Source organism: Ambystoma mexicanum, chromosome 4p (genome assembly GCF_040938575.1).
Source record: "Ambystoma mexicanum isolate Mex_15411 chromosome 4p, UKY_AmexF1_1, whole genome shotgun sequence".
NCBI classification, from domain to species: domain Eukaryota; kingdom Metazoa; phylum Chordata; class Amphibia; order Caudata; family Ambystomatidae; genus Ambystoma; species Ambystoma mexicanum.
The window spans coordinates 308,756,193-308,783,890 of NC_090927.1; the positions used below are offsets into that span (position 1 = coordinate 308,756,193).

Here is a 27,698-nt window from a genome sequence, read left to right on the forward strand (position 1 = left end):
AAGAACGCCCCCACCACCTCCCCATCACACAACGCCTCCTCCACTCCAGTCACCAACCTCACTAACGGATCTGCCACCGACCGATTCTTCCTGAACCCATTCTGAAAATCATTCAAACACCTATTCGACTCCAAATAAAACCCCAAACGCTCCAGTACCATCCGTTCCATAACTTTACACAACACAACAGTCAGCGCAATCGGTCTATATGACTTACACTCCGTCGGGACCTTGCCACTCTTCAAAATCGCCACCACAATCGCTCTCTTCCACAACCTCGGTAAAACTCCTCTTCCAGATCTCATTGAACAATGCTAACACCTCCAACTTACATTCCACTGACAACTTCTCCAAAAATACATACATGACCCCATCCACCCCTGGACTAGACCACCTCCCCTTCTGAATCGCCCCATCCAACTCCACCATAGAAAACGGAACCTCATACTGCTCTTTCCAAGGCCCAACATTCGCCAACAACTCCTGCATCTCCTCCTCAACCACTCCCATACTTAGTCTCACCGCCTCTGGGAAGTTCCCTGAACTGTGCACTCCCGCAAAATGCTCCCCCAACAAATGTGCCTTCTCCCCATCTTCACTGACCACCTCCACCTCTTTCAACAACACAGACATACCACCCTGTGGCCTCATCAACCCGGACATCTGTTTGAACTGCTTCCAAACCTCACCCACTCCAGAATTAGTCCCGAGAGACCCACATTAGCCGCTCCAATATCTGCGCTTTCTTTCCCTAATCACCGTCTGCACCACCGCCTTCGCCTTCTTATATGCCAACAAATCCTCCAACATTCCCGTTCTTACGCGCTGCCACAGCCCATGAACATTCCACCGACCACCAAGGAACCTCAACCTTGCCACCCTTCCCCTTCTCAACCACCGGAACTGCGGCCACCGACGCCGCTCTCATTCCCTGCATCAAATGCTCATTCCATTAATCCACCCCCACATCCCTATACCGAGGAACAATCAATTCCTGACACAATCTCTTAAACTCCCAATCAGCCTTCCTAAAATTCCACCGACTCCCAAGCATCCGGGACCTGACCCCTACCTCACCCCTCAGTCACTAAAATGCCAGAATGATCACTCCCCATATCCCCATCCTCATGCACCGTCCAGTCACATTTACCCACAATCGCAGCAGACACCCAGGTCAGATCTAAGCACGACAACTTCCCAGTCCTCACATCCAACCGCATGCCCGAACCATCATTCAGCAAAAACAGACTCAATTCATCCGCCATACCCTCCAACAGTTCCCATTCACATCCGTCCGATCGCTACCCCACAACGTATTGGCACTGTTGAAATCGCCACATAAAACACAAGGTCCCACATGTCCCCTTATCACTCCAGACAGCACATCCAAAACCTCACACGGATTATAATAATTCAACACCAAAACTTCCGATCCCCCTACCCGAATCCCCGCCCCGATAACCTCCACTGCTCCATCTACCACAATCTCCCTTGCAACCAACCCCTTTCGAACTGCCAGAGCTACACCCCCCCCCCTCCATCCTATCCTTACGAAACAACTCGAAACCCGGAATCACAAACCTCAGATCACCCCTTAACCACGTTTCCTGGATAAAAACCACATCAACATTCAATTCCCCACACAACACCACTTTCAACTCCTGCCCATTCCTCAACAAGCTCCTCGCATTCCACTGCAAAATTCTCAGGCCGACACCCCACTCTGTTTCCGCACTTTAGCAACCTTCTTAAACACATCTTGTTCCAATACATCCACAACATTCAAAAACCTCCTCCCTGCTTCCACCACTCCATTCGTAAGATCCGATACACTGACTGACAAATTCCCCTGAACGAGCTCCAGCACGCTCACTATAAAGCACATAAACTCAGTTTTCGGGACAGCCATCATTTCTACGCCTTTTACCTCTCCCACCACTCTCTTCCTTCCCGCAGCCTCATCCACCACCGGCTCTCTCCCACACACCTCATTCACTACTCGTACCGGTTTCACCTTTGCCACTGGCTCCGCATAAGACAAACCTTCTGCCGCCCTCACCTGCACCACCTCTCTCGCCACCCTGTGGCTCTCACACCCCCTAAACGCAGTAGAGTGCCCCCCCACAATTCACACACTTCTCCGGGGTCTCCACCTTGCATTCCTTAATATCATGATCTCCACCACACCTCCCACAGTGCCTCTCATTCCTGCATACTCTCGCCACATGTCCAAACTGCTGACACTTGTAACATCTCAAAGGCAACGCTACATAAGCTTTCACACGGAACCTCTGGTAACCCAACTCTACTACCTCTGGACACTCTGCCCTCGCAAACCTCACTGCCACAGTCGTTGACACCACAGCCCCTTGTGCATCTCGCCTCCCCAGCCTCCACGCCTCCGCTACCCCCACATCCGCCAGCTGCTCCTCCACCTCAGATATATTCATGGACACCGGCACTCCATACAACACCCCCTTACACGACACACCACTTTGATCAAACACTCGCACCGCATGTCTACCCAGACAACCCACCTCCAGAATCTTAGCCTTACTGCCAGCATCCGTCCCCTCCATCAACAACCGGCCCCCAGTCACCACTTGCACCCGAGTGACATCTCCCACAGCCTCTTTCACCCATCCAGCAATCCCCATCGGATTCTCCCCCTGAAACGTCTTCACACGACTATCAGGCTTCAACACCACCTTCCACACACTGTTACACTGCATCTGCTCCACCCCATGCACACCGCTCCCTGAGGCCCCCAGCCCCTCCAAAACGCACTTTTCCTGAGTCCCCGACCCTGAGATGCCCCAGACCAGCCCCCCTCCATCATCCCTCTGTGGAGATCTGCTGCAATGCCGTCCCTCACTTCCCCCCTTTCCCTCCTCCTCTCCACAGGTGTAGATTTCACAGACAGCGTCTTCCCCCTCTTCTCCCCTTCCTCCACCACCCGCTTCTTTTCAGCCTTCCCACCCCCCTTTGCCATCCTCACCACCTCCTCCAGGCACACTCTCCCCCTGCACCCGCCTAGAGAGACCGCTCCGCCTCCTCCAGCCCAGCACCCTCCTCCCAGACACCGCTCCGCCCTGCCTGAATCCGCCCGGATCTAGTTCCCATCTGAGGAACGGACCCTACACCCTGTGAGTAATGGTCAATTGTATTGAACTGCTGGTCATTCTAGAAGGCAAAGGCAATGTGCATTGCCAGCCTCAAATGCATACAGCATTGTCCAGCACCTGGGAAATGTTAGTCTCAGGCAAAGACAATGGTTTAAGAGATGTGCAACAGTGGTTGTGCACCTATTGCATTTTCAATCCGCTTGTTTGAAAAAGGTAACTTTTATGGCATGATACATGTCATCAGTTATGACAGTCGCAATTGTGCAGGTTTGGTTTTCTCAAAAAGATTTGATTTGACAAGATTTTTTTTCCTGCGGACAGAACCGCGCATTAGTGTAGTGTGTCTTACTTTCAGAAGAGACTAGTTTTGTCTCAGAGGAAATTAGCGATGTTATTAATAATATATTTGGAGTCTGCGTTTGAGTGTTCTAGGGTGATTTTTGGAATTGCCATTCTGGTTTTAAGAAGTATTGAGAGTTATGGTTATGAAGGCACTGTTTTGTAGATATGCCAAGTGCCAGGCTATTATTGAAGTCTATGCAAAAAGGACGAGCATACTCGTCCTTAGCACTTAAAGGGTTGGGTGTCAAGGAATTCATGAGCGTGTAAGCGGAGACATTTTGTTTAGAGCTACCTTACAATTTCTTTTGTTTTAGTTTGCCTTTTAATTGAGCCATAGTTTGGGACTTGTGTTGTCACGTTTTAATTAATTTTGCAATAACAAATTCAGTTCCCGTGGGTGTTTATTGTGAGTCTCGCACCTTGAAGTTGTAAGTGATTTCAATTCGGCACTTCACCTAAGTCAGTGCCTAGCGTGGGATGCACAACTGAAACCCTTAATTATTTATTTGTGTCTATAAATTCTTTTAGTCTGAACGATGTACCACTTATATCACGCCCCTCTCTTTGAATCCCCCCGTCAAACTGAACCAGGAAGCAAGCTGGTTTGCAAAGTTAAAATATTTATTTATGGATTTCACAATATATCTATCACACTATTTTAATGGGTATACAATAATCACCAATGGGGTGATGTGACACTAAACAATCTCTTTAATCACAAGGAGCAATGATGGGAAAAAAGAATGCAGCACAGAAATAATCCTTTTGTGCGTGTTCAATCAAATGGCAATGTGATTACTATTTCCCCCTGCATACCTATCAATCCCCCCATTATGCAATATAAAGAGATGGAAAGAGAGAGAACAGGTTTCAGGAATGCAGAACTCAAGCAAACATATCAATCCCAATTTCCCCCATCAACACAAGAGAGAAGCAGGAATGATTGCAAACTTGTCAAATTGGTTTTAAAGTTGGCTTTGAATGAATAGGTAAAATACTGAAAATAATTCACTGGAATTGTTGAAAATCTAATGGGAGCCACTTTGTATGGTTTCAGACGAGCACTAGCAATGATTAGAGAGTGATAAGCAAGTTGAAAACTTAATTTTGAGGTCGGGTGCAATGAAAAGCTATTTTACACATTATAGATTTTAGCCAAACGAAAAATTTGTGTCAAACTTTTCTGTGCGCGGTAGGCGCAATTGCGGAAATACTATAAGGAGATAGGATGTTAGCTTCAAGTAGACACATTTCGTTTCTAGCATAAAATATGAAGAAGTTATGGACGTTTTCGTGGAGGTCGCTTTTCAGATAGAGGCAAATTGTAAAACAAGATGCGCTTTTAAAATACAGACAATGTTTCTTTACACTATTGATGGACTATGAAGAAACAAACTACACGACAGCACAGCCACCATACCAGGACATCACTGAATGGTTTTTGCCCACCGAGACGCTTGCCCTCTTCAGATGCTATATGTCAGCGCAAAGATGATTTTAACAATATTATTACAGAAGGACTAATAGGATAAGAGAGAGAGTTCAGGCAAGACGAAAAGGATTTCTAGCAATACAGTTCTGGATATAAGATAGGATGGACTTGGATAGGGATGACTATGGACAGTGCATAGGCTAGTGACAATCCTATGCTATGGATACTCACTACCAGTGCTCCAGATAAGATTTTGAGGTGGGAGTATTTTACGCATGATTTTTCAAATTAGAGCGTAAATGCAATTTCAAGAGAGTAAAAATGAGTTTTCTCCTCTGCAAGAGAGTAAAACGTATCCAACATACACCCAATGCATACGTAAAATCAGACCCATAGCCCAAAAGAGTTGTAGATCAAAGTTGTCTGGCTTGGCTTTAACCATTTTATTACACTTGTGGAAAATATTCTGCCATAAAATAACTTACAAGTACGTGGTACTTACACAGCTTCATTTTCAAAATTCTAGAGCCTAGAAACTCTGTTAAGAACTACTATAGATTGAGACTGATGTATTGCCTGCAGAGGGAGTGTGAGTAAGCAATTGTTGGCATATGATTTACTTGCAGGAACTTGCACACATAATCTTAGCAAGAGTCACAAACTGCTAATCTACCTTTCCCGCTGTCTGCTGCAGGAAATTAATGTGGATCGCCAGACACTAGTTAGCAATATCACTTCAAATAACCAAACAGTGCATGCAAGTTGAATTTCATTATGGTAGGAATTTTTATAGTTTTGCTGGTTTATTGTTGGTGTACAAAGCCAAAAACCATGATTCTGGCAATTACAGTTAGGAAGAAATGCAGGCAACTGCATAAATTGAAGACTGCTCTCAAAGCCCTACTTCAACACTAAAGTGTGTGATCCTGGACAAATACTTTTGCCACTGTGCTTTTTTTTTTAGCAAAAATAGAATTCGAGGGGATTGGGTCCTCCGACATATTCCATATCTTTGACAGTAATCACCACAGCTGTGCTGCTTCAGAAAACCTTTCTGCGTCGATACGCCGCCCTCGAGGACCTCCTCCGACGGCCGACATCACTGGATGTTATAAGTAGGACGCACGACGCCCGTAGCCTCAGTTCCGTTTTTTTCCACGAACGTGTTAGCTCCGGGGATCTCGGCGCGCCTTGACTCTTTGGAGTTTCTGTTCTTTCGGTTCTTCGAACCTTTTTTCTTTGTGAGGTTTTCGGCATGTCTTCCTCTTCTTCCACCCCGCGTCCAGGCTTCAAGAAGTGTGGGGACTGCGGGTCCAAGATGTCGGTGACTGAGTCGCATGACGCCTGCCTCTGGTGCCTTGGGGAGGCCCACGACACGGATGATTGCGTCGACTGCCAGTCGCTTATGTCCAAACCTTGCGGGAGCGCAAGAAGAAACTGTCGGTCAGTAAGGTGTCCAAGCCCTGGAGGTCAAGGTCCACTGGGCTTTCGACGGACGATACGAGGGGAGACTCTCCACATCGTCGTCGTAAGTCTAGGAGGTCTCGGTCCCGAAGTGGGTCCCGCCACTCCTCTGCCTCCTCGAGGCACTCCCCGAAGCGCCGTCATCGGTCGCCTTCCTCGTCCGAGGACTCCGCCCGTCGGTGGGTCGCTTATCCCACCAAGCATGCGACTCCGGAGGAATGGGCTTCCTTGGGAAGGACAATGCTGGCGATTCTTGAATCGCAGGGCACCGGTCCGTCCGCGCCTCGAAGTGGGGTCAGGCGTGACCGTACTAGAGTCGCCGCTCGTACGCCTTCGGGCTCGGGTGGTCGGCACGATTCGCGGGAAAGGTCCCGCTCGGACAAGGGGAATCGTTCTAGTCATGCCCGTTCCAGGTCCCGGTCCTCGACGCGCTCGAGACCGTGTGCACCTGTGATGTCTTCGAAGAAGACGTCGACGCCTGTTGCGCCGAGGTCGTCGAGGGACTCTCTCGAGGCTCCGCCTCCAAGGAAGTCGTCGACGCCATCGGTGCCTAGGCTGTCGAAGGACACGCTCAGGGCTCTGCCCTCGAGGCCTGTGTCAACGCCGTTGATGCTTTCGGCGCCACGCGCAGCGTCAACGCCGATTCACTCGACGCCTTTAGAGGCTGTTTTGTCGGGGGTACCCCGGGATACGGTGGAACCCCCAAGAAAGGCTCTGGCCAAGGCCAAGCAGGGCTTTGTTCCCCATTCTGTGCCCACTTTCCACCATCTTGATTACATTTCGGAGGTGGATGAGGGCTCTGATGATGGCATGGTTCCTGATACGGTGCCAGATGAGATTATCTCGGGACATAGTCAGATTGAGGACCTGCGTCAGTCACTGCATGACACCAGTGGTCTGGACACCTCTCCGGAGGTGGAGTTTTGTAGGCCTGAGCCTGGCACTCATGCCAAATCCTCGTACCGGCGCCTTATGTCAAGGGTCACCGAGTACTTGGGGTGGTCTGCTCCCCCAGGGGATTTTCTTCAGGATGACCTCACGGATATCCTCGACCAAGGTCCACCAACTGACCCAGTACTGCCGTTCCATATGGCTCTACAGAGGAGGGTGGCGGCGGCTTGGACTGCTCCGGAGAGTCTCCCGGCAGTGGGCAAGTCTTTGCTGTGATAATATCGCCCAGCCAGTAGCGACCCCTGCTACTTGACCAAGCACCCCACTCCGGAGAGTTTGGTGGTGCAGGCGGCTACGGCCCCAGCAAAGCAGGCGTCGTATCCTACCATCCCTCCTGATAGGGACGACAAGCGTTTTGATGTTGGGCGAAGAAAGTGTTTTCTTCAGGGGGTATGGCTCTTCAGCCAGCCAACTCTGTATGTGCCTTGTCACATTTTACGCACACTCTGTGGAACTGTTTCCTTAGCGGCTGAACATATTCCCAAAGGGGACGAATGGGATGGTTTTCTTGCTATGATACAGGATGGCAAGGATGCCATGTGTGAGGCCGTTCAGTCGGGTCTGGACATGGCAGATTGCGTCAGCCGGTCCATGGTGGCGAGCACCGTAATACGCAGGTTTGCGTGGTTGCAGAAGTCGGGGTTTGCTCCTGATGTGCAAGTCCGGCTCCTCAACATGCACTTTGATGGTGTACATCTTTTTGGCAGCAAGGCTGACGAGAGCCTTGAGAGGTTGCAGACCTCAAAAGTTGCAGCGAAGTCTTTGAGCGCTGCAGTTCGCCGACTTCCGCCTTTTCGTCCTAGGGGACAGCAATGGAGGGGAGGTTCCTTTCGTTATTACTCGTCATTTGGTAAAGCGAGAGGAGCTGCTAGTCAAAGGGGCCACTGTAGGAGTGCCAGAGGTGGAAAACAAGGTACTCGAGGTGCCAAGGCCGCTCGGGCAGTTGCCTCTTTGCCCTCAGCCGCTTCAGCTCAGTCATGAGGCCATGTCCCATGGTTCGCCGGTTGGGGGGGGAAGGCTGGCGCAGCATCTTGCAGAGTGGCGCGCCATTACTTCAGATGTGTGGGTTCTGGAGATCATAACCCACGGCTACTGTCTTCCTTTCCGGCAGAGGCCTCAAGACAATCCACCGGGGAATCTCTCTTTGAAGAGTCTGGATCCGTTCCTTGCGCAGGAAATTCAATCCCTGCTGGAGAAAGGCGCCATAGAACTGGTGCCTGTAGCGGAGGAACAAGGGATGGTATTCCCCTTATTTTTTGATTTCCAAGAAAGACTGGGGATTGAGACCCATCATGGACTTGAGCGGTTTGAACAAACTCCTCAGGAAGGACAAGTTCAAGATGGTTACTCTCTCTCAAGTCCTCCAGGCCCTTCAACTTCAGGACTGGTTGGTGTCTCTCGACTTCAAGGATGCTTATTTTCATGTGCCGATCTATCCAAAGCACAAGAAGTACCTGAGGTTCACGGTTGGCGACTCGCACTTTCAGTTTCGGGCCTGCTGTTCGGATTGACCTCCACCCCGAGGGTCTTCACCAAGCTCATGGTAGTGGTGGCAGCGCACCTCAGGAAAGGGGGGATTCACGTCTACCCCTACCTGGACGATTGGTTGATCAGGGCGTGCTCTCCCGAGCAAGTACTGGATCATCTGTCAGTCACCTGCCACTCCCTCCACAAGCTGGGCATCTCCCTCAACTTAAAGAAGTCCCATTTGACACCAACTCGGAGGCTCCAGTACATCGGAGCAGTGCTCGACACGTTCCTGGGGCATTGTTTTCCTTCCCAAGTGAGGACTCATCACATTCAGCAGATGTTGCACAAGTTTCAACTTGCCCAGACTCTCCCCGCGTTCGAGTTCTTGAGACTGCTCAGCCTCATGGCATCCTGCATTCTTCTGGTGCCAGAGGCCAGGTTGCGGATGAGATCTGTGTAATGGGCACTCAAGCTCCACTGGTCTCAGTCCTCCGGCAGGATGTCGGACCCTGTTCAGGGTGCCGTCTTCGGTCGCCCAGGACCTTCTGTGGTGGGCCGACGAAGGCAATCTTATGAGGGGGGCTCCATTTTGGCTGCCCTGGCCGGAGGTGACGATCGTGACGGATGCATCCCTCACGGGATGGGGAGCTCATGTTAACAAGCTGACAGTCTCCGGTCGTTGGTCTCCGTCGGAGTCCAGGCTCCATATCAATAAATTGGAGCTGCGGGCCGTCAGGCTTGCCCTGAAGGCTTTTCTGCCGACTGTGCTAAGAAAGAATGTCCTGGTTCTGACGGACAACACAGTGGCCATGCACTACCTCCACAAAAGGGGGGGGGCAGGCAGGGTCACTTCCTCTGTGCAAGGAGGCGATGCAGCTCTGGTTCTGGGCAATTCAGCAGGGAATTTCGATCTCGGCAGTTCATCTGGCCGGAGACGAAAACGAGACGGTGGACGCTCTGAGCAGGCAGAGCGCAATCTCTCACGAGTGGGAGTTGGCTCAGGACATTCTCCTGGAGATCTTCGCCCTTTGGGGGACCCCTCAAGTGGATCTCTTCGCCTCCAGTGTCAACCGGAAGTGCGAAAGGTTCTGCTCGCGGGAATTTCCTCCAAGAGGAGCCTTCCCACTGCTGTACGCGTTTCCTCCAGTCCCTGTCATCCCGCAAGTGCTGCAGAGGTTATGGAGGTTCGGTTCCCGGATGATCCTCATTGCTCCAGCGTGGGGCCAGGAGGACGTGGTACCCGGACCTCCTCGACTTGTCCATCTGCCCTACACGTCGTCTTCCCTACCGAGACAATCTGCTCTCACGGGAGGGGGTTAGGGTCTCCATCCAGAGGTCGGTCACTCAACCTTCACGCTTGGCTTCTGAAAGGTTGAGGTATAAGGATTGGGACCTCCTTGAAGACGTGATGGAGGTGTTGCTTTCGGCCAGACGGCCCGCGACTAAGTCCTTGTACCGTTGCCGTAGGCGAAAATTCTACGACAGGTGCAGGGTTAAGAATGTGGATCCTTTTTCATGGGACATTCCTGTGGTTCTTTCTGTGGTATTTTTGGCTTTCTTTAGCCCACAGGGGCTTGCAAGTGGGTACTGTTAAAGGTTACCTTGCGGCGCTATGCATATTTAAGCGCTCGTCTGAAGAATGTTCTTATTTTAAAATTCCTTTAATTTCGCAGTTTCTAAAAGGGCTCACTAATGTGTTCCCTCCGTCACCTTTCCAGGTGCCCGGTTGGGATTTGAACCTTGTTCTTAAGTTTCTAATGGGTGATCCGTTTGAGCCTTTACATTTTTGCCCTTTGAGACTGTTAACTCTTAAAACTGTATTTTTGGTTGCGGTCACTTCCGCTCGCAGAGTGAGTGAGTTACAGGCACTTTCAGTTAAGCCACCCTTCACTGGCTTTCATAAGGACAGGGTTGTCCTTCGAGTTTGTCCTTCCTTTCTTCCGAAGGTGGTGTCTGAATTTCATTTAAGCCAGAAGGTTATTCTTCTGGCGTTTTATCCTCCTCCGCAACCTGGTAAGGAAGAGGAGAGGCTCCATAGGCTGGGTCCTAGGAGACCTTTGAGCTTTTATATTTCACGAATGTCCCGGGTCAGAGTGGACGATCAACTCTTTATTGGTTACACTGAAAGGCGTTTGGGACAGGCTGTTACTAAGCAGACTTTGTCTCGCTGGATTATCTTGGCAATTTCTGAATGTTACCGCTTGGCGGGTAAGGCCCCTCCGGTAGGCTTGCAGGCCCATTCTACCAGGGGTATGGCTGCCTCTACTGCCCTGGAGAGGGGTGTTCCTATTCATAACATCTGTGATGCAGCCACCTGGGCTTCGGTCCATACTTTTGTATGACACTACTGCCTCGATTCTATCCATGGGCAGGATCTGGCCTTTGGCAAGGCGGTCCTTTACTCTGAAATTTGATTGGGCATTCTAAATTTCTATCTTCTAAATTCTTTTTCCCATCTCCTTACGTTGGTACTGCTTTGGGAGTCTGTCATAGATATGGAATACGTCGGAGGACACAATCCCCTCGAAGAACAAGTTACTCTCTTACCTGGTAACGTTCTTTCGATGGGATGGTCCGACGACGTATTCCATATCGCTCCCTCCCTGCCTTCCCCGCTACAGAATTTCTTATGCGATTGCAGCTTAAGTTTCCGCAAGGCTTTCTGTGGTCAGACTGGCAGAAGATTGGTGCCACACGTTCTGGGAAAAAAACTACAACTGAGGTTAAGGGTGTCGTGCGTCCTACTTATAACATCCAGTGACGTCGGCCGTCGGAGGAGGTCCTCGAGGGCAGCGTTTCGACGTCATCGACGCAGAACGCAGACGCCGAAAGATTTTCCGAAGCAGCCCAGCTGTGGTGATTACTGTCATAGGAATACGTCGTCGGACCATCCCATCGAAAGAACGTTACCAGGTAATAGAGTAACTTGTTCATTGCTACTACAAGTGATTTATTTCCAACAAGTTACTACTAAAAAAGCCTGACTGGCCTCTGTTCCACTGTTAGACCTGTAGCATTAATAGTAGTGACCATTTATATAATGCACATGACAAAGTTTATGTCTCTTGGCTTACTCCTTGCTGCTTGTTTAATATAACTTCACATATGAACTCCTCGAGTATTAAAGACTTTTCTGTACCTTCCCCCATCTTCTACTTCCATCCTAGGAGAGCAGTCTTGATTGCCCGATAGGTTTCCTCCTAGGTAGCCAAGAATCTGCATCTCGGACATAACACGCATCACAACAAATTCAGCCCATGACCGCTAATCACATCAGTGGTGGAAGTGGAAAAAAAGGAACTAGTGGTCCTCTGGTTGCATCCAAAAAGGAGGGAGTAGGATGGCCGGACAGATGGGGTGGGAGGCAGGGTGGAGTATGGGGACAGGGGACCAGGATCACAAACCTGGGCTGAACAGTGAAGCAGGGATTTTAATCCACTCTGCAAATTTGACCACATACCTTCCAAGCATTACTCAGTACAAATAGTTTGGATTTCAAGGCCTACAGTAATGATGTCTTAAAGAGTTTACTTCCAAAAACACAAATTGCATAATAACACCGCATGGCAACATGTAAATCCTTACATCAACATGTTAAGCCTGAATGGTAAACTAGAAGTCCCAAAAATCTAGTTAACCCCATTGTACTTTAAGTGATTTAATAAAAGAAGTTGTGTAATACACTCGGATATAGAGATTATTGCCCTCTACTGCCATCTAGTGGAGGAAAGTATGCTTTTTAATGAAAATAAATACACAGAAGAAAATTAAATGTTCCGTAATGGCTTTAATTACATGCGTATAAAGCCAAGATACGCACCTTATCTGTAGGGCTGCTCACTACCAATGTTTTGAATGGAACTGTCAGGGATTCTGGTCAGAGATACTTTCGGGGACAGACTGCTGGGCACACCGGACTGGTCTGGTTCCGCGATCAGCAAGGCGCTCTGGACACCACACGGCAGGACTGGACAGCAAGGCCCTCTGGTCTACACTGCACAGCACGACTGGACTGTATCTGCAATGGCTCTCTAATCTGCCCTTCTTGTTATGAAGATCATTCTTTGGCAGGCAAGCAGTTACAGCACAGCCTGGCTGCTTCTTTGGTTTCCCCTCTAAGTTGAGGGATGGGTTCTGGAAGTTAGGCCTAGCTCAAAGTGGTTCAGCTATGTTCTGAGCCTTTCTGCTTGTAAAGTTTCAGGAGTCTGGAACAAGGAGTATGGATGGATCTCCTTCAGAGTGCTTCGCCAAATCGGGATGGTGGGTGGATCAGTGTCCTCTTCTAGGTCCTCAGCTGTCTCTATTTATGTGTTTGATAAAGGGGTGGGTATGCTGAATTATCATAGGCGCTCCCCCTAGGTAGTCTATTGGCTAAAGTCTGCTCTATCCCTTTTTTGGAGGAGAAAAGTGTGTCACCATGATGATGTAGTTTGAGGCAAAACATCCTCCCCTTTGCCTTTTGTACATAAAATCTAATTTTGATATAATACATCCTTACATGTGTACAATCTTTATACCAATAACACCCACAGATCACATATTTTGTGGAGCAAACCCTCTTCCAAGCCTCGTTGCTGGGAGATCTTGGGTCTGGATTTGATACATTTTCACACTTTTTGTCCGGGACACATCTGATTTGTCCACAATTTTGTACATATGTGCACATGATATCTGGGCATAATCGTATGAAGTTTCATGCTTCTGACATAAATGCAATTGCTACAAAATCAGAATTTTCACTGTGCCTTCCCTGAATATCGCACAGATTTCTGCTACCTCTTAAAATGTGCACAAAAAATCACATTAACACTGCTACTAATTCTATAATGTTTACAAATGTGCACAGTTCTTTCAGTCTTTTTCAAAAATATGCTTTCTGTGCTTTGGGAATCAACAAAAATGTCTCGCTCCGCCTCCATTTCCATCTTGTAGCTCAAGAGCAATCTCCGCCTTCTTCCTCTGGCAGAGGCTAGACTGTCTAAGTGTCACAATGTTTTCATTGATTTCATATGTTTTTTTCTACTGATGCTTTGGTCCAATTTGGACCATAGTAACACAATTATTAACCCTTTAAGTGCCAAGGACGAGGTATCTCATCCGTGGAAGTGCATACGCAGTGCCAAGGACGAGATAGCTCGTCCTTTTTGGCACCTTGTTTTTCAAAATTGTAATCCAATCCCCGGGCTATGTGAGGGGGAGGTCCCCCCTCACTGCCAGGGGGCTGGATTACCTCCAGTTTCACGTCAGCGTGCGTAAAGCACGTCTGCGTGAAAGTAATTTTCACCGCAGCAGCCATTTCGGGCTGCTGCGGTGAAAACAGAAGGTGAGTGTTCACCTTTCTCCACCTCAATCACCGGCTGTATTTCAAGCCGGAGATCGAGGCGGGTATCGTTGGAAAGGGGAGATTCTCCCCTTTCCAACGATACCCATTGTGTGGCATTGCTGCCTGCGGATCGGGCGCAGGGCGCGCGATCTGTGGGCAGCAATGTCACCGGATCAATACAGATCAATTTGTGACGTGGGGGGGCTGCTTACTAAGTAAGCGGACCCTTTCCCCCCGTGACCACAAAGCATGGGGTCACAGCGCCGGAGACCCCTCAGGGCAGATGATCTCTGCCCTCGGGTGTGAAAATAAAAAAATAAAAAATGTGAGGGAAGGGGGGAGGTGGAAGGGGGTTTGGGGCTCACTAGGCCACCAGGGATACAGGAAAAAGTGGTGTCCTTGGAAAGTGGAGGTTGTCCCCTTTCCAAGGACACCACATATGAGGCATTGCTGGTCACGGATCAGCGCAGAGCGCTCGATCCGTGACCAGCAACCCACTGGACCACCATTGATCCGTTTGTGACTTGGGGGAGGGGGGGGACTGCTTCAAGTAAGCAGCCCTCTCCCCCCGGCCCCCAAAGAATGGGGGCACATATGTGTACAACACTAGGGGCAAATAAATACATTCAAAATGTGATGGGGAAGGGGGGGGGGTGGGGATGGGGTTTGGGGGCCCTAGCCACCAGGGATTTTTTCGGAAATGGTGTCCTTGGAAAGGGGAGATTCTCCCCTTTCCAAGGACACCCTGTTCGACAGCATTGCTGCCCGCGGATCGGGCGCAGGGCGCTCGATGCGCAGGCAGCAATGCACATTAGACACCAGGGATGTCTTTGAATGCGGGGGGAGGTGGGGGCTGCTTACAGTAAGCAGCCCTCGCCCCCAAAGAATCGGGGCACATATGTGTACAACCCTGGGGGCAGATGGCTGATCATCTGCCCCCAGGGAAGGGGGCAAAATAAAAAAGGAAAAGCACAAAAAGAAAAAGGGAATTTAGTGTGGGAGTGGGGGGGCCACAAGCCACCAGGGATATATTTTACAGAAAAGGGGGGTGGCCCTCTCCCCCTCATGCCAAGGGGAAATGGGGGCACCCCTTGTAGCCCTCCCTGGGGGCAGATATCTGCTCCTAGGAAGGGGCATCTGACCCCAGGGAGGGCTGCATGTGATGGCCCCCTCTTATCTGCCCCCAGGGAGGATGAATGAGACGCCTCCCCTGCATTTGGTGTGGGGGGGTAGAGGGCCACCCCCCATTACATTAGAAAATTACCAGGCAGTTTAGGGTGCCCCTCAGCCCGCCCTAAAGTGTAGTGTACCATTTCTTTCTTTGTTTACCAAACTTTCCTTTGCGCAGAGGGGCACATTAGTGTGCCATTCTGGCGCCGGGGTGCCCAAACCTTACTGCCCCACCATATTTTGGGGGCCCTCCCCCCACCCCAAATGTAGGGGGGTGTACCTCACGCAGCCGTTTGTAGGAGGCACACGGAGGCCTGCATGAGGTGCCCCCGCCACCCATTTGGGGTGAGGGTGGAGAGAGCCCCCAAAAATGGTGGGACAGGCCCCCCAGTGGGTGGGGCAGTAAGGTTTGGGCACCCCGGGGCCAGATTGGCACACCCATGTGCCCCTCTGCGCCAAGGCAAGTTTTGTAAACCAAGAAAAAAATGGAAAATGGTGGAATGAATTTTAGGGGGGGGGGGCGCTGTGGGGCACCCCAAAGGGACGGGGAATTTTCTAATGGGACGGGGTGGTGACCCCATCTCCCCCACCCGCAATGGAGTGAGTGCCATGTCATGCAGCCCTCCCTGGGACCAGATATCTGCTCCTAGGAAGGGACTCCTGAGCCCAGGGAGGAGTGCAGGACAGCCCCCCCACTTATCTTCCCCCGGGGAGGGCTACATGAGATGCGCCACCCCTCCAATTAGGAAGGGGGTGGAGAGGTGCACCCCCCTTCACAATAGAAAATTACCTGGTGGTGTATGGGGCCCCTCGGCCCCCGCTAAAAGGCAGCCTGCCATTTTGAATTATTTTCTTTGTTTACTAAATTTGCCTTGGCGCAGAGGGGCACATTGGCGTGCCAATCTGGCCCCGGGGTCCCCAAACCTTTTTTTTTTTTAAATGTTTTATTTTGGAAACAAATAAACAATACCAACCAAACTTGCAGCATTATTTACAACAGACTCGTGAACATCAATTAACGCTCATTACTGCTCCCCAAATCCCCCCCCCCCCCCCAAGAGCTTATTTGCAATTCTCGTTCTGTATCCGCTGCGTGTTGCTGGGTATCGCTTCCTTCCGAAGCTGCAGAATCCACTACTGTGCCAAACAGTCCTGTTATTAACATTCTCCAAGCCATCAGGTTACCCACATCATCTTCCCCGCACTTGCTACATGCCTCCTGCCACACCACTGTTTCAGCCTCCGCCCATTTTTGCAAGTCCCGCCACCATACCTCTACCCGTGGCTTTTGGCATTGCTTCCAGCCCATGGCAATCCTTCTTTTAGCAAGCACATATGCCAGGTCCCTCAGTTTCCCAAGGTGTTTAGTATTCCGTGGTCTGGGAAACCCTCCCAACAGGCAGGCCCAGGCCGTATCTATGTTGAGCGTGACCCCTTTATCCGCTAGTTTCCGTGCCACTTCTCACCAAAAAGCTTCAATCACTGGGCAAGACCAGAACATGTGTGTCATATCAGCATCTTTTTCATCGCATTTTGGGCATGCTTGTCTTCCTGCGTTTGCAAACTTGGATATTCTCTTCGGGGTCATAGAGGCTCTATGCGTTATGCATAACTGTATCTGCTGCAATCTAGCATTTCTGGACACCTTCTTGTGGTATCCTATAGCACGTTCCCACATTTCATCGGTCATCTGTGCCCCCACCTCCGCTTCCCAGTCCAGCCTCAAATGAGTCAAATCCTTCCCCACCCGGGTCATCACCTACTCATACAGTCTAGAGACCTCGTGCCCTCCTTCTGATATATCATATATTGTTCCCATTAGGACGTCTGGCTCTTCCGCCAGTACAGTCTCTGGCCAGGTTTTGCGAATAGTCTGCATTAGCCTAAGATTCGTGACATATTGGCCTCCATGCAAACCTGTCTCTTCTCCCAGTTCTTCGAAATCTTTAATAATCCCTTCTTGCCATATGTCTCCCAATGTGACCAGCCCAACCGATTCCCAATAGGTCCTGATTATCATCCTGAGTTGGTTGTCTCCCCTAGCTAAGGCAACTAATGGCACCTGTGGGGAACACGGGCACGGGTTCTCCATCAGTTGGCATACTCTGTGCCACATCTTCCACCCAAGCAACAGCATACCCGGGCGTTCTTTCATTTCGAGTCTAGGCACCCAGATAATCTCCTTTAGGTAAAACGGGGTGCAGTCCTGCCCAAACAGCCTAGATTCAGGAGTTTCTTCATCAGTGAGCCATTTGGTTACATATTGCAACTGACTAGCTACATAATAGGCCTCAAAATTCGGCAGCTTAATGCCCCCTCTATCATGGAAGTTCTGTAGCTTCCATAGCGCCACTCTGTTGCGAGTGCCGTGCCATAGGAAGTCCCTGCACATGCTGTTCAGTTTGACAAAAAACGTTTTGGGTATCAAGTATGGTATATTACTGAAGAAACAGCCTAGGCAGGACCACCATTTTGAGCATCGCACCCCGTCCCATCATCGCCAGCGGCAGCTTCTCTCAAAACAGCATATTTGTTCGAATTTTTTTCACAGCCACCTCGGTGTTATGCAAGTGTTCCCTCTCCACCGTATGATATACATCTATTCCGAGGTAGCGGAAGGAATCAGCCGCCCACGGTACGGACAACACTGGCAACCGTTCCAGAGGGGCTCCTATGTAGTTCCCCAATGGGAACATGCTCGATTTTTGGGGGTTTACCGCTATGCCGGACAGTTCTGCATACTTTTCCATGACCTCTAGAATATACTGAAGATTTTCCTCCGGATATTTCAAATACAGTAGTAAATCGTCAGCATACAAGGATATTGGGTGTTTCTCTCCCCCCCGCCTCAATACCGACCATGTCATATTGTTGTCTGAGGTACACTGCCAGGGGCTCTAGGGCTAGAATGTATAACATCGGGGACCAGGGGCACCCTTGTCTGGTGCCTCTACTGAGTTGCCACCTCTCAGATATCACCGATCCTGTGCGTACTTTGGCCAGTGGTTCACTGTACAATAATTTTGCCCACCTAACATAACCCGGCCCCATCCCGTATTCTTCCAGGGCCGCCAGCAACCATGGCCACCTCACTGAATCAAAAGCTTTGACTGCATCTAGGGATACCACAGCCATTTCCCCATCGCTCCTGTTTCCCTCTTCAATCACCCGGTAGAGTCGCCTGTGGTTGTGGGTTATATTTCTATTTGGGACATAACCTGTCTGATCCGGGTGTATCAGTTTGCTGATGACCCTTTGCAGCCTATTGGCCAGGACTGCCGTCAAGATCTTGCTATCCTGGTTCAACATTGACAACGGCCTATAGGAGCCACAGCTGTGCCTGTTGGGCTTAGGGAGCGGCACAATTAGCGCTTCTCTGAGCGATTCCGGTAGCCGACCCTTCTCAAAGGACTCATTGAGCATCTCTAGCATAGGGGGGAGTACTTCCACTTTATATATTTTGTAAAACTCACCAGGGAATCCGTCTGTGCCCGGGGTCCTGCAGGTGGGCAGCTGCTTCACCACCTCCTCTAATTCCTCTAAGGTAATCGGTGCGTCCAGCTCCTCCCTTTCTTCATCACTAATCTTAGGTAATTCCATGTCTTTTAGTGTGTCTCTAATTTCCTCCCGATTGCCCCCTCCTCTGTCCTCATATAAGTTCTATAATAGTCCAAGAATGCCTCGTTGACTCCTTCCTGGGTGTCAACCACCTCCCCGTCTTCTCTAGTTATTGTCCTAATCGGGGGTCTGGGGGTATCGCTCTTATATAACCACGCCAACAAGCGGCCAGTTTTATCCCCACCTGCATGTTGCCTATCGACATACTTCTTGTAGTTAAGGTTGCAGAGCCTTTCCCAAAGCTCTGCGCACCTCTGCTGCAACTCGAGTACAAGTTCTGCGTCCCCTCCCGCCCTGTTGCTTTCGCGCTCCAGTTTCTCTTCCGCTTTAGTTCCGTTAGGACCCCACCCTGTAGGCCTTTTGACTTAGCAATAGCAGCACCCCGCAATACCACCTTAAAGGCTTCCCAGAGTGTGCACGCTGAATCTTCGCTGCCTGTGTTTACCTCAAAGTACTGTGAGATCGCATCCCTGATATCTTCCCTGAAGACTGGGTCTCGGAGCGCCTCCGCCCGGAGGCGCCATGTCGGTATCCGCGCCCTGGGGCGGCAGTGCTGCCAGGTCAGCACCAGAGGCGAGTGGTCCGACAGGACCCTCGCTCTATATTCTATTTGGGTGGTCTCTATCATCACATCTGGCGTGGCAAAAAAGTAATCCAGCCTCGTGTGCAGGTGCTGCGGAGCTGAGTAGTGCGAGTACTGTGTTTCATAAGGGTGTTTCAGTCTCCAAACATCCGCCAGCCCAAAGTCGTCTAGTAATGTCTGCAGAACCCTGGCCGCTGGGGTGGGCCTATCAATCTTCCCATCAGATCTGTCAGCCTTTGGGTTGAGCACACAGTTGAAATCCCCTCCCCAGATAACCGCTCCTCCCATACACGCGCCCAGATGAGTACATAGGGTTCTAAAATATGTCAGTGTTTTGGTTGGGGGCATACGTATTTATAATGCACACCTCTCTATTCTCTACCAAAGCCTTTAATATGACCAACCTCCCCTCCGTGTCCACCTCCTCTTGTGTAAGTTGGAGCGCAGCGTGCAGTGCCACCCAGACCAGCACTCCCCTAGCGTAGGCAGAGTACGGAGAGCCCACTACAGTACCTCTCCACTTCTTCCCCACCAGTTCCAATTTTTGCTGGGTCAAATGTGTTTCCTGCAACAACGCAATATCAATCTTCTGTCTTTTTAAGTACATCATGACTTTGTTTCTTTTTAAGTAACTGTTAAGAAGTCCCCTGACATTCCATGTTGCGATCTTAAGGTCTCCCATGGCTCATGAGTGTCTTCTTGCCTCCCACGTAGCGACTCCCCTTTGCCCACGTGATACAGATACAGCCCTCCATCTTTGCTTGTAGCTTCTCGTACCAGCTCAAACTCCCCATAACTATGTACACGGCAAATCCCCAACTTCCCTCACCCCACCCGTCCCTTCCCCAACATCACACACCCCAACTGCTGCCCAGCTCCATTCTCAGCACCCCCACATCTAGCCCTGCAAGCACCAAACAATGCACAGAGCTCAGTAGGGTGAAGTCGCCCTAATGGCCACTTAACTAAAACTGTTGTGGGGTAGAGAGAACCGCTCTGTAAGGCTCCAGTTAATTCAACATTAACTACAGTGCTTATAACATATTTAGTGTAATAGTCTGACCTTCTCTACTGAAGGTTGCGCAAGCGACTATATTCAAGTCCCACGTGCCGCGGCATCTTCTTCGTGCATCACTTGTCTCTTCCGTGCTCTTTCTCCGTCCGAACTTCTGACTCCTGGGGACATCCTTGCGCGTCGAGCCATCCCATGGCATCCTCCGGGGTCTCAAAAAACAAAGTTTTGTGTTTATGAATGACTTTCAATTTTGCCGGATACAGTAACATATATTTGTGGCCCGCCTCTCTCAATCTCCGCTTTACTGTCCCAAAGTTCATGCGGCTACGCTGCACAGACAGGGTGTAGTCCGGGTAGGCCGTGATGTTTGCCGCTCCTCGTGTGATCGTTCCTCCCTTACGAAAGTGTTCCAATATCCTCTCCCGATCTCGGTAGTTAAGAAATTTGGCTATCACCGGCCTAGGCGGGTTCCCCGGCGGCGGCCTCCTTGTTAGAGCTCTATGTGCCCTTTCCACTGCAAATCCTTCGGATAGGGCTCCTCCGGGTATCTCTTGCAGAAGCATGGATTCAATGAATTCCATGGGATCGTGGCCCTCCAATCCCTCCGGCAGGCCCACGATACGGATGTTGTTCCGTCGGGCTCGTCCTTCCGCCTCCTCTGCTCTGCTCTCCAAGTTGCCCACTCTTTGTATCAGGGCATGCAATTCAGCCTTATGGGAGGCGCAATCCGCAGTATTCGGGCTAACTTCCTTCTCAAGGGACTCCGTGCGCTCAGCCAGGGCCCTGACATCCTGTCGGAGTAGATTAACGTCCTCCTGCACCTCTCCGACCTTGAGGTCCAGTGCCGTTTTCAGTTCAGTGACGGCTAGTTCGAGTTTAGATTCCCAGGCCGCCCTTAGGTCCGCAATCGCAGCTAGTACTTCTTGGTTAGCGCCCGAAGTCGTCATGCCGCTTGCAGGCGGCTTGTCCCTGCTCTTGGTATTGTCTTGACCCGGGGACGTCTTAGCAAAGTCGTCTAAGGTGGGCTGTTTCGCCTTCGGCCTCACCGTTCTATTCGACATGACCCAGAGGACCTGTATTTTGCACCAGTGACAAATGTGCACTCAGTACGCCCCTTTCGCTAGGTCACCGTGCGGCCTGCTTCTTCCTTTGTTCCGGACATTGGTCGGCCATCTTGTGTCGTCTTTCCTTCTCCGGCGCTCCCTATCTTTTCCGCACCGATCTCTGCCGCCGTTCCTCCTGCACCATCCAGAAGTTCACCACGCGTGGCCCAATCATTCACACACCGACATGTGTATTTTCAGCGGTCGTCGGCCCATCATCACGCACTTTTTTGCCCGGATCATTACAGGATCTCGGGAGCTCCTCCAGATCACGTCCTCCTACATGGCCCTCGTAGCCACGCCCCCCCCCGGGGTCCCCAAACCTTACTGCTCCATCCACTGGGGGGCCTGTCCCACAATTTTTGGGGGCCCTCTCCCCCCCCACCCCAAATGGAGGGGTGTGTACCTCACGCAGCCGTTTGTAGAAGGCCCTGGGAGACCTGCATGAGGTGCCCCTGCCACCCATTTGGGGTGTGGGGGGAGAGGGCCCCCAAAAATTGTGGGACAGGCCCCCCAGTGGGTGGGGCAGTAAGGTTTGGGCACCCGGGGCCAGATTGGCACACTAATGTGCCCCTCTGCACCAAGGCAAGTTTTGTAAACCAAGAAAAAAAATGGAAAATGGTGGAACGCTTTTTAGGGGGGGCTGTGGGGCACCCCAGAGGGTATGGGAATTTTCTAATGGAATGGGGCGTTAACCCCCATACCCCCCCCAGCCTCAATGGAGTGGGTGCCATGTCATGCAGCCCTCCCTGGGACCTAGGAACGGACGCCTGAGCCCAGGGAGGAGTGCAGGACAGCCCCCCCATTATCTGCCCCTGGGGAGGGCTAAATGAGATGGGCTTCCCCTCCAATTTGGCCATGTGTGGATTCCCACTGGTGTCCTCTTTTGGGAAATGCATGGGGTTCCCTGTTTTCCTTGGTGGCTTGGACACCCGAGGCCCATATCTGTATGTTGCGTTTGTCTGGAGAAAGTGTCAAATTCAGGTGTGGAAACAGACTTTGGGTTACCTGTGTTTTAGGCTTTCCCCTTGGCGCCCAGGTAGGTGCACCCACACATGGGAGGTACCGTTTTCATCGGTACACCTGTGGGAATGCGGGAAGGTATAACGTTTTTTGTTTGTGTGGTTTTCATAACGTTTTGACCCATTTGCTGGTGCCCTTTGTCACACAACCCTTTCATTTGCCAAATGTGACCTACATTTAGTCGCTGTTTTAGGCACCATACACTTTTGTAACCTGCACATGTCACCTACCCTTGAAAAGGTCTGCCTGTGCTCTTTCAAAAAATGTGTGCTTGCCGTTCCTCACAACATTGGTTTTCCCGATTTACACATGCAAAGTGCGTCTGTTCAGGCCGTGAGCGTAAAACCCCTGTGTACCATGGCTCAGTGTTTGGCTTGTGGTATTGCTTGTTTTGTAAAACACTACAGAAAATGTGTGCTTTCCTAACTGCAAGAGTCTGGGGAATGTAGCAGAGCATTGCTTTTCTCAAAATTCATAGAAGCCATTGGCGTACCAAGCCAACCATGTCCAACACATACCTTTTTTTTCTGTCATTTTCCCGCTTTTCCCCCAATCGATGGCATTTTCCCCTACGTAGTGTTTGCCTGATCTACGCAAATCCACCCTTCCTGAACTTGGAATTTTGTCTACTTTTCAGAAATATATGCCTTTCTGTCCTCCAATTCGGCTTTCCTACCCTTTTCTTCCATTCCGTCCATGTATGTCCAATTGACAAAAATGGCCAAAATCGCCTACCTCTCAAAACAGTTGATAACCACATCAAAATAATTTGTTTTCGTTTCCACTCAACCTGTTCTTGAAAGCCAGGAAATTGGGGAATTCGGCACAGCAAACCATTTGTTCCTAGCTCTTTCAAGGAAAAAACCACAGGCTTCTTTGTACATCATTTTATTGGCATTTTTTTAAAAAACCCAACATTTTCGCCCTTTTTGCTTATTGTCTCTCATCCCCCCTACAGCAACTTAGGATTCCTGGGTGGCGTTACGACCGCCTACATGGGGGGGGGAAAAAAAGGAGCCAAATTTGACCAAGATATCTCATGTAACAAAAATGTTACAAGGCATTGAATGGCCACATACCGAAATCACCAGAAAAGGCCCTGGCACTGGGGGGAAATACCCATGGCACTTAAAGGGTTAAAATAAATGTTTTTTCCTTTTTTACTTTTTCAGTATTGTCTTGATTGCTTTTAAAGTCTAACACAGCCATCAAATGTGTTTTTCTAGTGATATCATTATATGGTACACTGTATATCTAAATCCATTCTAAATGCATTCTGTTGAATCATTTAACCAGCAGTTTGGACCTTACTGTTATTGATATATTGTTGTCCCGTCCCACTGCTGTGTTTGGGACACTCCCCCAACTTTTTGTTTTGAAGATTTTCACAGGCAAGCACACTTTTTACTGTGGATATTTTGATGATAGATTCTGCTTTTCCTTGACATTGTGTGTTCATAATGATTCCTTAAATGAAGTGGCGGGTAACACCCAGCAAAGATATTGGATGTTTTGTGGTGTTTTGGTCCGGTATTTTGTATTTTCAGCAATCAAGAAAAGGGATTTAAGAACAATTTCTGGGTTTCCTTCAATAAAACACTGCCTTTCCTGCAGTGTTCCTTTTTCCTTGGTAGGCAGCCCAGTAACATGTTCCAGCAGTGAGATCTCCTTTCCACTACTGACAACAGGCAAAGTAGATTTGGCAGCCATCTTTTCCAGTTTCAAAGCGCAATTTTCATAGGTTTTGGCACGCATAGGGCTTTTGCGGCCATTTTGCTGATTCTGGTGCCACCAGCACACAGGGATGTCGCAGGGCAGAGCCTAGTGGGTTGAAACATCCCACAAAGTAGAGCACTCCTAATTTGGAACAATGCTTACAACTGTCTGTACAGTTTTACTAAGTTGGTGCATTTCTTGCATCCAGTAAGACAAGTGAGCAAGACAGTAAAGTTGCAATGTGTTCGCCTCAACCCATTGCAAAGTTTCACTTATTGGGATGGAGATCTCGCCCTGTGGCCTAGTCTCACTTAGTGTGACTCTCATACCTGGTAATATAGCAGCCAAGATGTGAGTGCCATTACTGTCCTATTCAGATCTAGCAGCTCGGGGGTGAAGTCTGGTAGTCTATCATAGAAAGTGTTGTTATAGCTCTGTTGGGTTGTTAGTGCTGGCCATAAAAGGTTTGTCAACCCTCCTTAGAATTGCTAGTACGGACTCCCTCAAATACAGCACCCTGCTGAGCGAAACGTTCGTGAGAAGTGTGAGCGGCTAGCACTTCTGAGAAGTGTTGCAACAGCGTAATGTACATTGAATCGGATTGGGAGAAAAGGGGGCAATGTCAGCCTTCATTTCCATTAAATATCAATTTCATTTCCGATAGGCCAGCGTGGTGCCCACATATGCGCGCCACACTTTACCTATTGCACCATGCTATTTGACTTTGGTCCATTAACTGGTTCAGCTTGCATGTACTAAACAAGTAAGAGGTGCATCCGTGATGAGTTTAATCTTCGTAATTGTAATAGCCACTTATGAATATTTATAATTATTGGAGTTAAAAATAGCCTGAAATGCTGATGTTAAATGGCGCAATAAAAGAGCGTATTGGTCACGAGGATCGAAACTAGCTCTACTGGCTCTTCTTATCCCTTCCTCTTTCCACCAAGCATTCGAACCTTTAGTTGAACCATTGTCTGGGCTTTGAGCTTCACCATAGCACTTATATGCCAGAGAAAAGCGAAGTTGTGTGTTTTATGGACAGAGCATGTATGTACAGGTTCTTCTTCCCATGTTGAATGACACGATAACTCTGCCAAGACGATAGGCCTGGTCTTGAGCAGCTGTAACAACAATCGCACCATAACTGCCCCTGGTGCTGCAGAGAAAAAGCAGATCTCTTACTCATGTTCTGGAAATGCACCAGGGTCCGGCGGCTTTGGGCCAAGGTGGAGCAAACCTGCAGGCAGGCAGGCATGTCCAGATACGAATGGACCCCCAGTGAATGCCTCCTGGGAATTTACCCTAGACTCGCCAAAATCAAACACACTGAAACTTATGGACATGGCGTGCATCCTAACCAAGAGGACCATTGCAATGGCATGGAAATGACCAGGTGGCCCACGATTCCAAGCATGGTATGGAGAGTTGGAGCGCTGGGTGGAGGCAGAAACTTTGGCTTGGGAGGACAACGTCGCTAAATCCCCTGAAGATGCGAGTCAGTTACTAGACGTTTGGAAAGCCCTGACGTGGGCCATGTTCCACCCTTCCAATGATAAGCCTCCCTGAAGGACTTATCATGGAACTTGCTAACCCAAGGACACTTGAACAAGCTGCTGCCTGATTCAGAACTAAACCCCCACTCCCATAATCCTTTCCCCTCCCACCCCCTTTACACCCCACCCCCCAAGGACTCTCTCACTCTGAACTGTTCATCAATCCCCACGAGACAGTCACTATTATTGTTTGTTTATGTTAATGTTGGTTTATCGTTTATTTCTCACTCAAGCTATACTATCCTGCAGTTGGCATCCAATGCCAAACTGCTGTTGTACTCATTACAAATGCCAATAAAGAAATTTGAAAATAAATAAAGCAGCTGTAACAGCGATGTAGTGGGGATATCGTTTTGGACAATAGTCACGTGTCAATGACAGACGTTTTAGGCAAAACAAAGCGCAATGTTTCTAAATGTCACTTTAAAATATAATTGAGAAAAAGTATTCATGGCATGAATATATTCTATAAACCGAGTCCTTTTCGTAATTTACGCTAAATTAGGACAGCGTTCCCAAATATGCATATCTTGCAGTTACAGAAGTGTTTTATCTTGTGATGTGTACTGGTAGCTTGCTGTCTAGATAGTTAACTGAGTTTCCTTTTATTTTACAGAAGGACGTAAGCAGTGATGTTAGTTTAAGTGACAGTCCGCTGTCTCCTCCAGCCAAACGTATGTGCAAACATGACGGCAGAAGTACAAAGCCACGTGACATGGGGCAGCTGGAGGACTGGGGCATCTCAACCAGACGTACAAGGTCAGATTTGCGTTTTTGGCACATTGCACAGATTTCTCAGTTTTGTGTTTTTTATACACACTTCTACCATTCTTGCTTTTAAGGAATGTTGTTGTAAGCATCCTTTCTTACTGCTCCACTACCACTTTTACTCTGCATTTGGTAGCTCTTTTGGGGGTCTTTTGTTAGAATATGTGCTGCTGCTGATAGGCTTTATGCCTTGCTTCTACTTTCACTCAGGCTGTATTGTAGAAAAGAGTATGTTGGACATAAAAGCACCCCGCAGAACACTGAAGGAACACATGGGGATACATTGTGACAAACAAACTTTGTTAAAATATTCAAATAACATTGACCATTTGAAATTTTTGGTTGTTTCTGTTAATCCAAAATATATATTTACATACTTTCCTAACAGTGAAACTCTGGATGTCACAGTAAACACATAAACTAAGGCCTGTGAAATTGGAGAGAAGAAAGGAATTGTAGGAAGAGAATAAACAGACAGGCATAGATACTTTACTTAATCTGATGCCTACGGGCATGTGGTGCATTATAAAAATTAAATAAATTAATCAGAAAAAGGAAATACCAGCTATTTGCTAACCGAATAATGGAGAGAAAAGGCCGTCAGTTGATATAGCAAAACAGTACTGTGGAAAAAAGACCTCTTTTACAACAATGCCATGAAGCCGACTATTATTGATGTATGCCACACCACTTATCCCTTTCTTCTCTGCACTTGTGCACTGAAACACAAGGTGTTTTGGCATCCCAAATCTTGTTTCGAATGCATTCTGTCCTCCCACGTATTCCTCATCTATATCTCCTTCAGATTTCTTTTCACGGCATAGGGTGCTGTGAGTCGATGTGGTCGACTCGATGTCACTTGAGGGCCTCCGTCTCGAGGATGTCATCGAGGGTATATATGGAACACACAGCGCCTGCTGGCTTCAGTTCTGTTTTTCCAAGTAAGCTTTCACTTCGTGAACTACGGCATGCTTCATATTATTAACACGAAATTGTAAAAAATGTCTTAGTCTTCGGCTCCGACAACCTTGAAGACCGG

At 49.2% G+C, this 27,698-nt stretch overlaps 1 protein-coding gene across 4 annotated transcripts in view; it reads left to right on the forward strand.

Moving 5' to 3' along the window:
- The window catches only part of ATAD2B (ATPase family AAA domain containing 2B), a 3,113,054-nt gene that overhangs the window by 85,477 nt on the left and 2,999,879 nt on the right, over positions 1-27,698 (forward strand). For all 4 annotated transcript variants that reach the window (XM_069605879.1, XM_069605877.1, XM_069605876.1 and 1 more), the window contains exon 2: positions 26,508-26,650. In XM_069605879.1, coding sequence (XP_069461980.1) covers positions 26,508-26,650 — 143 coding nt within the window. The remainder of the gene's footprint in view (positions 1-26,507; positions 26,651-27,698) is intronic.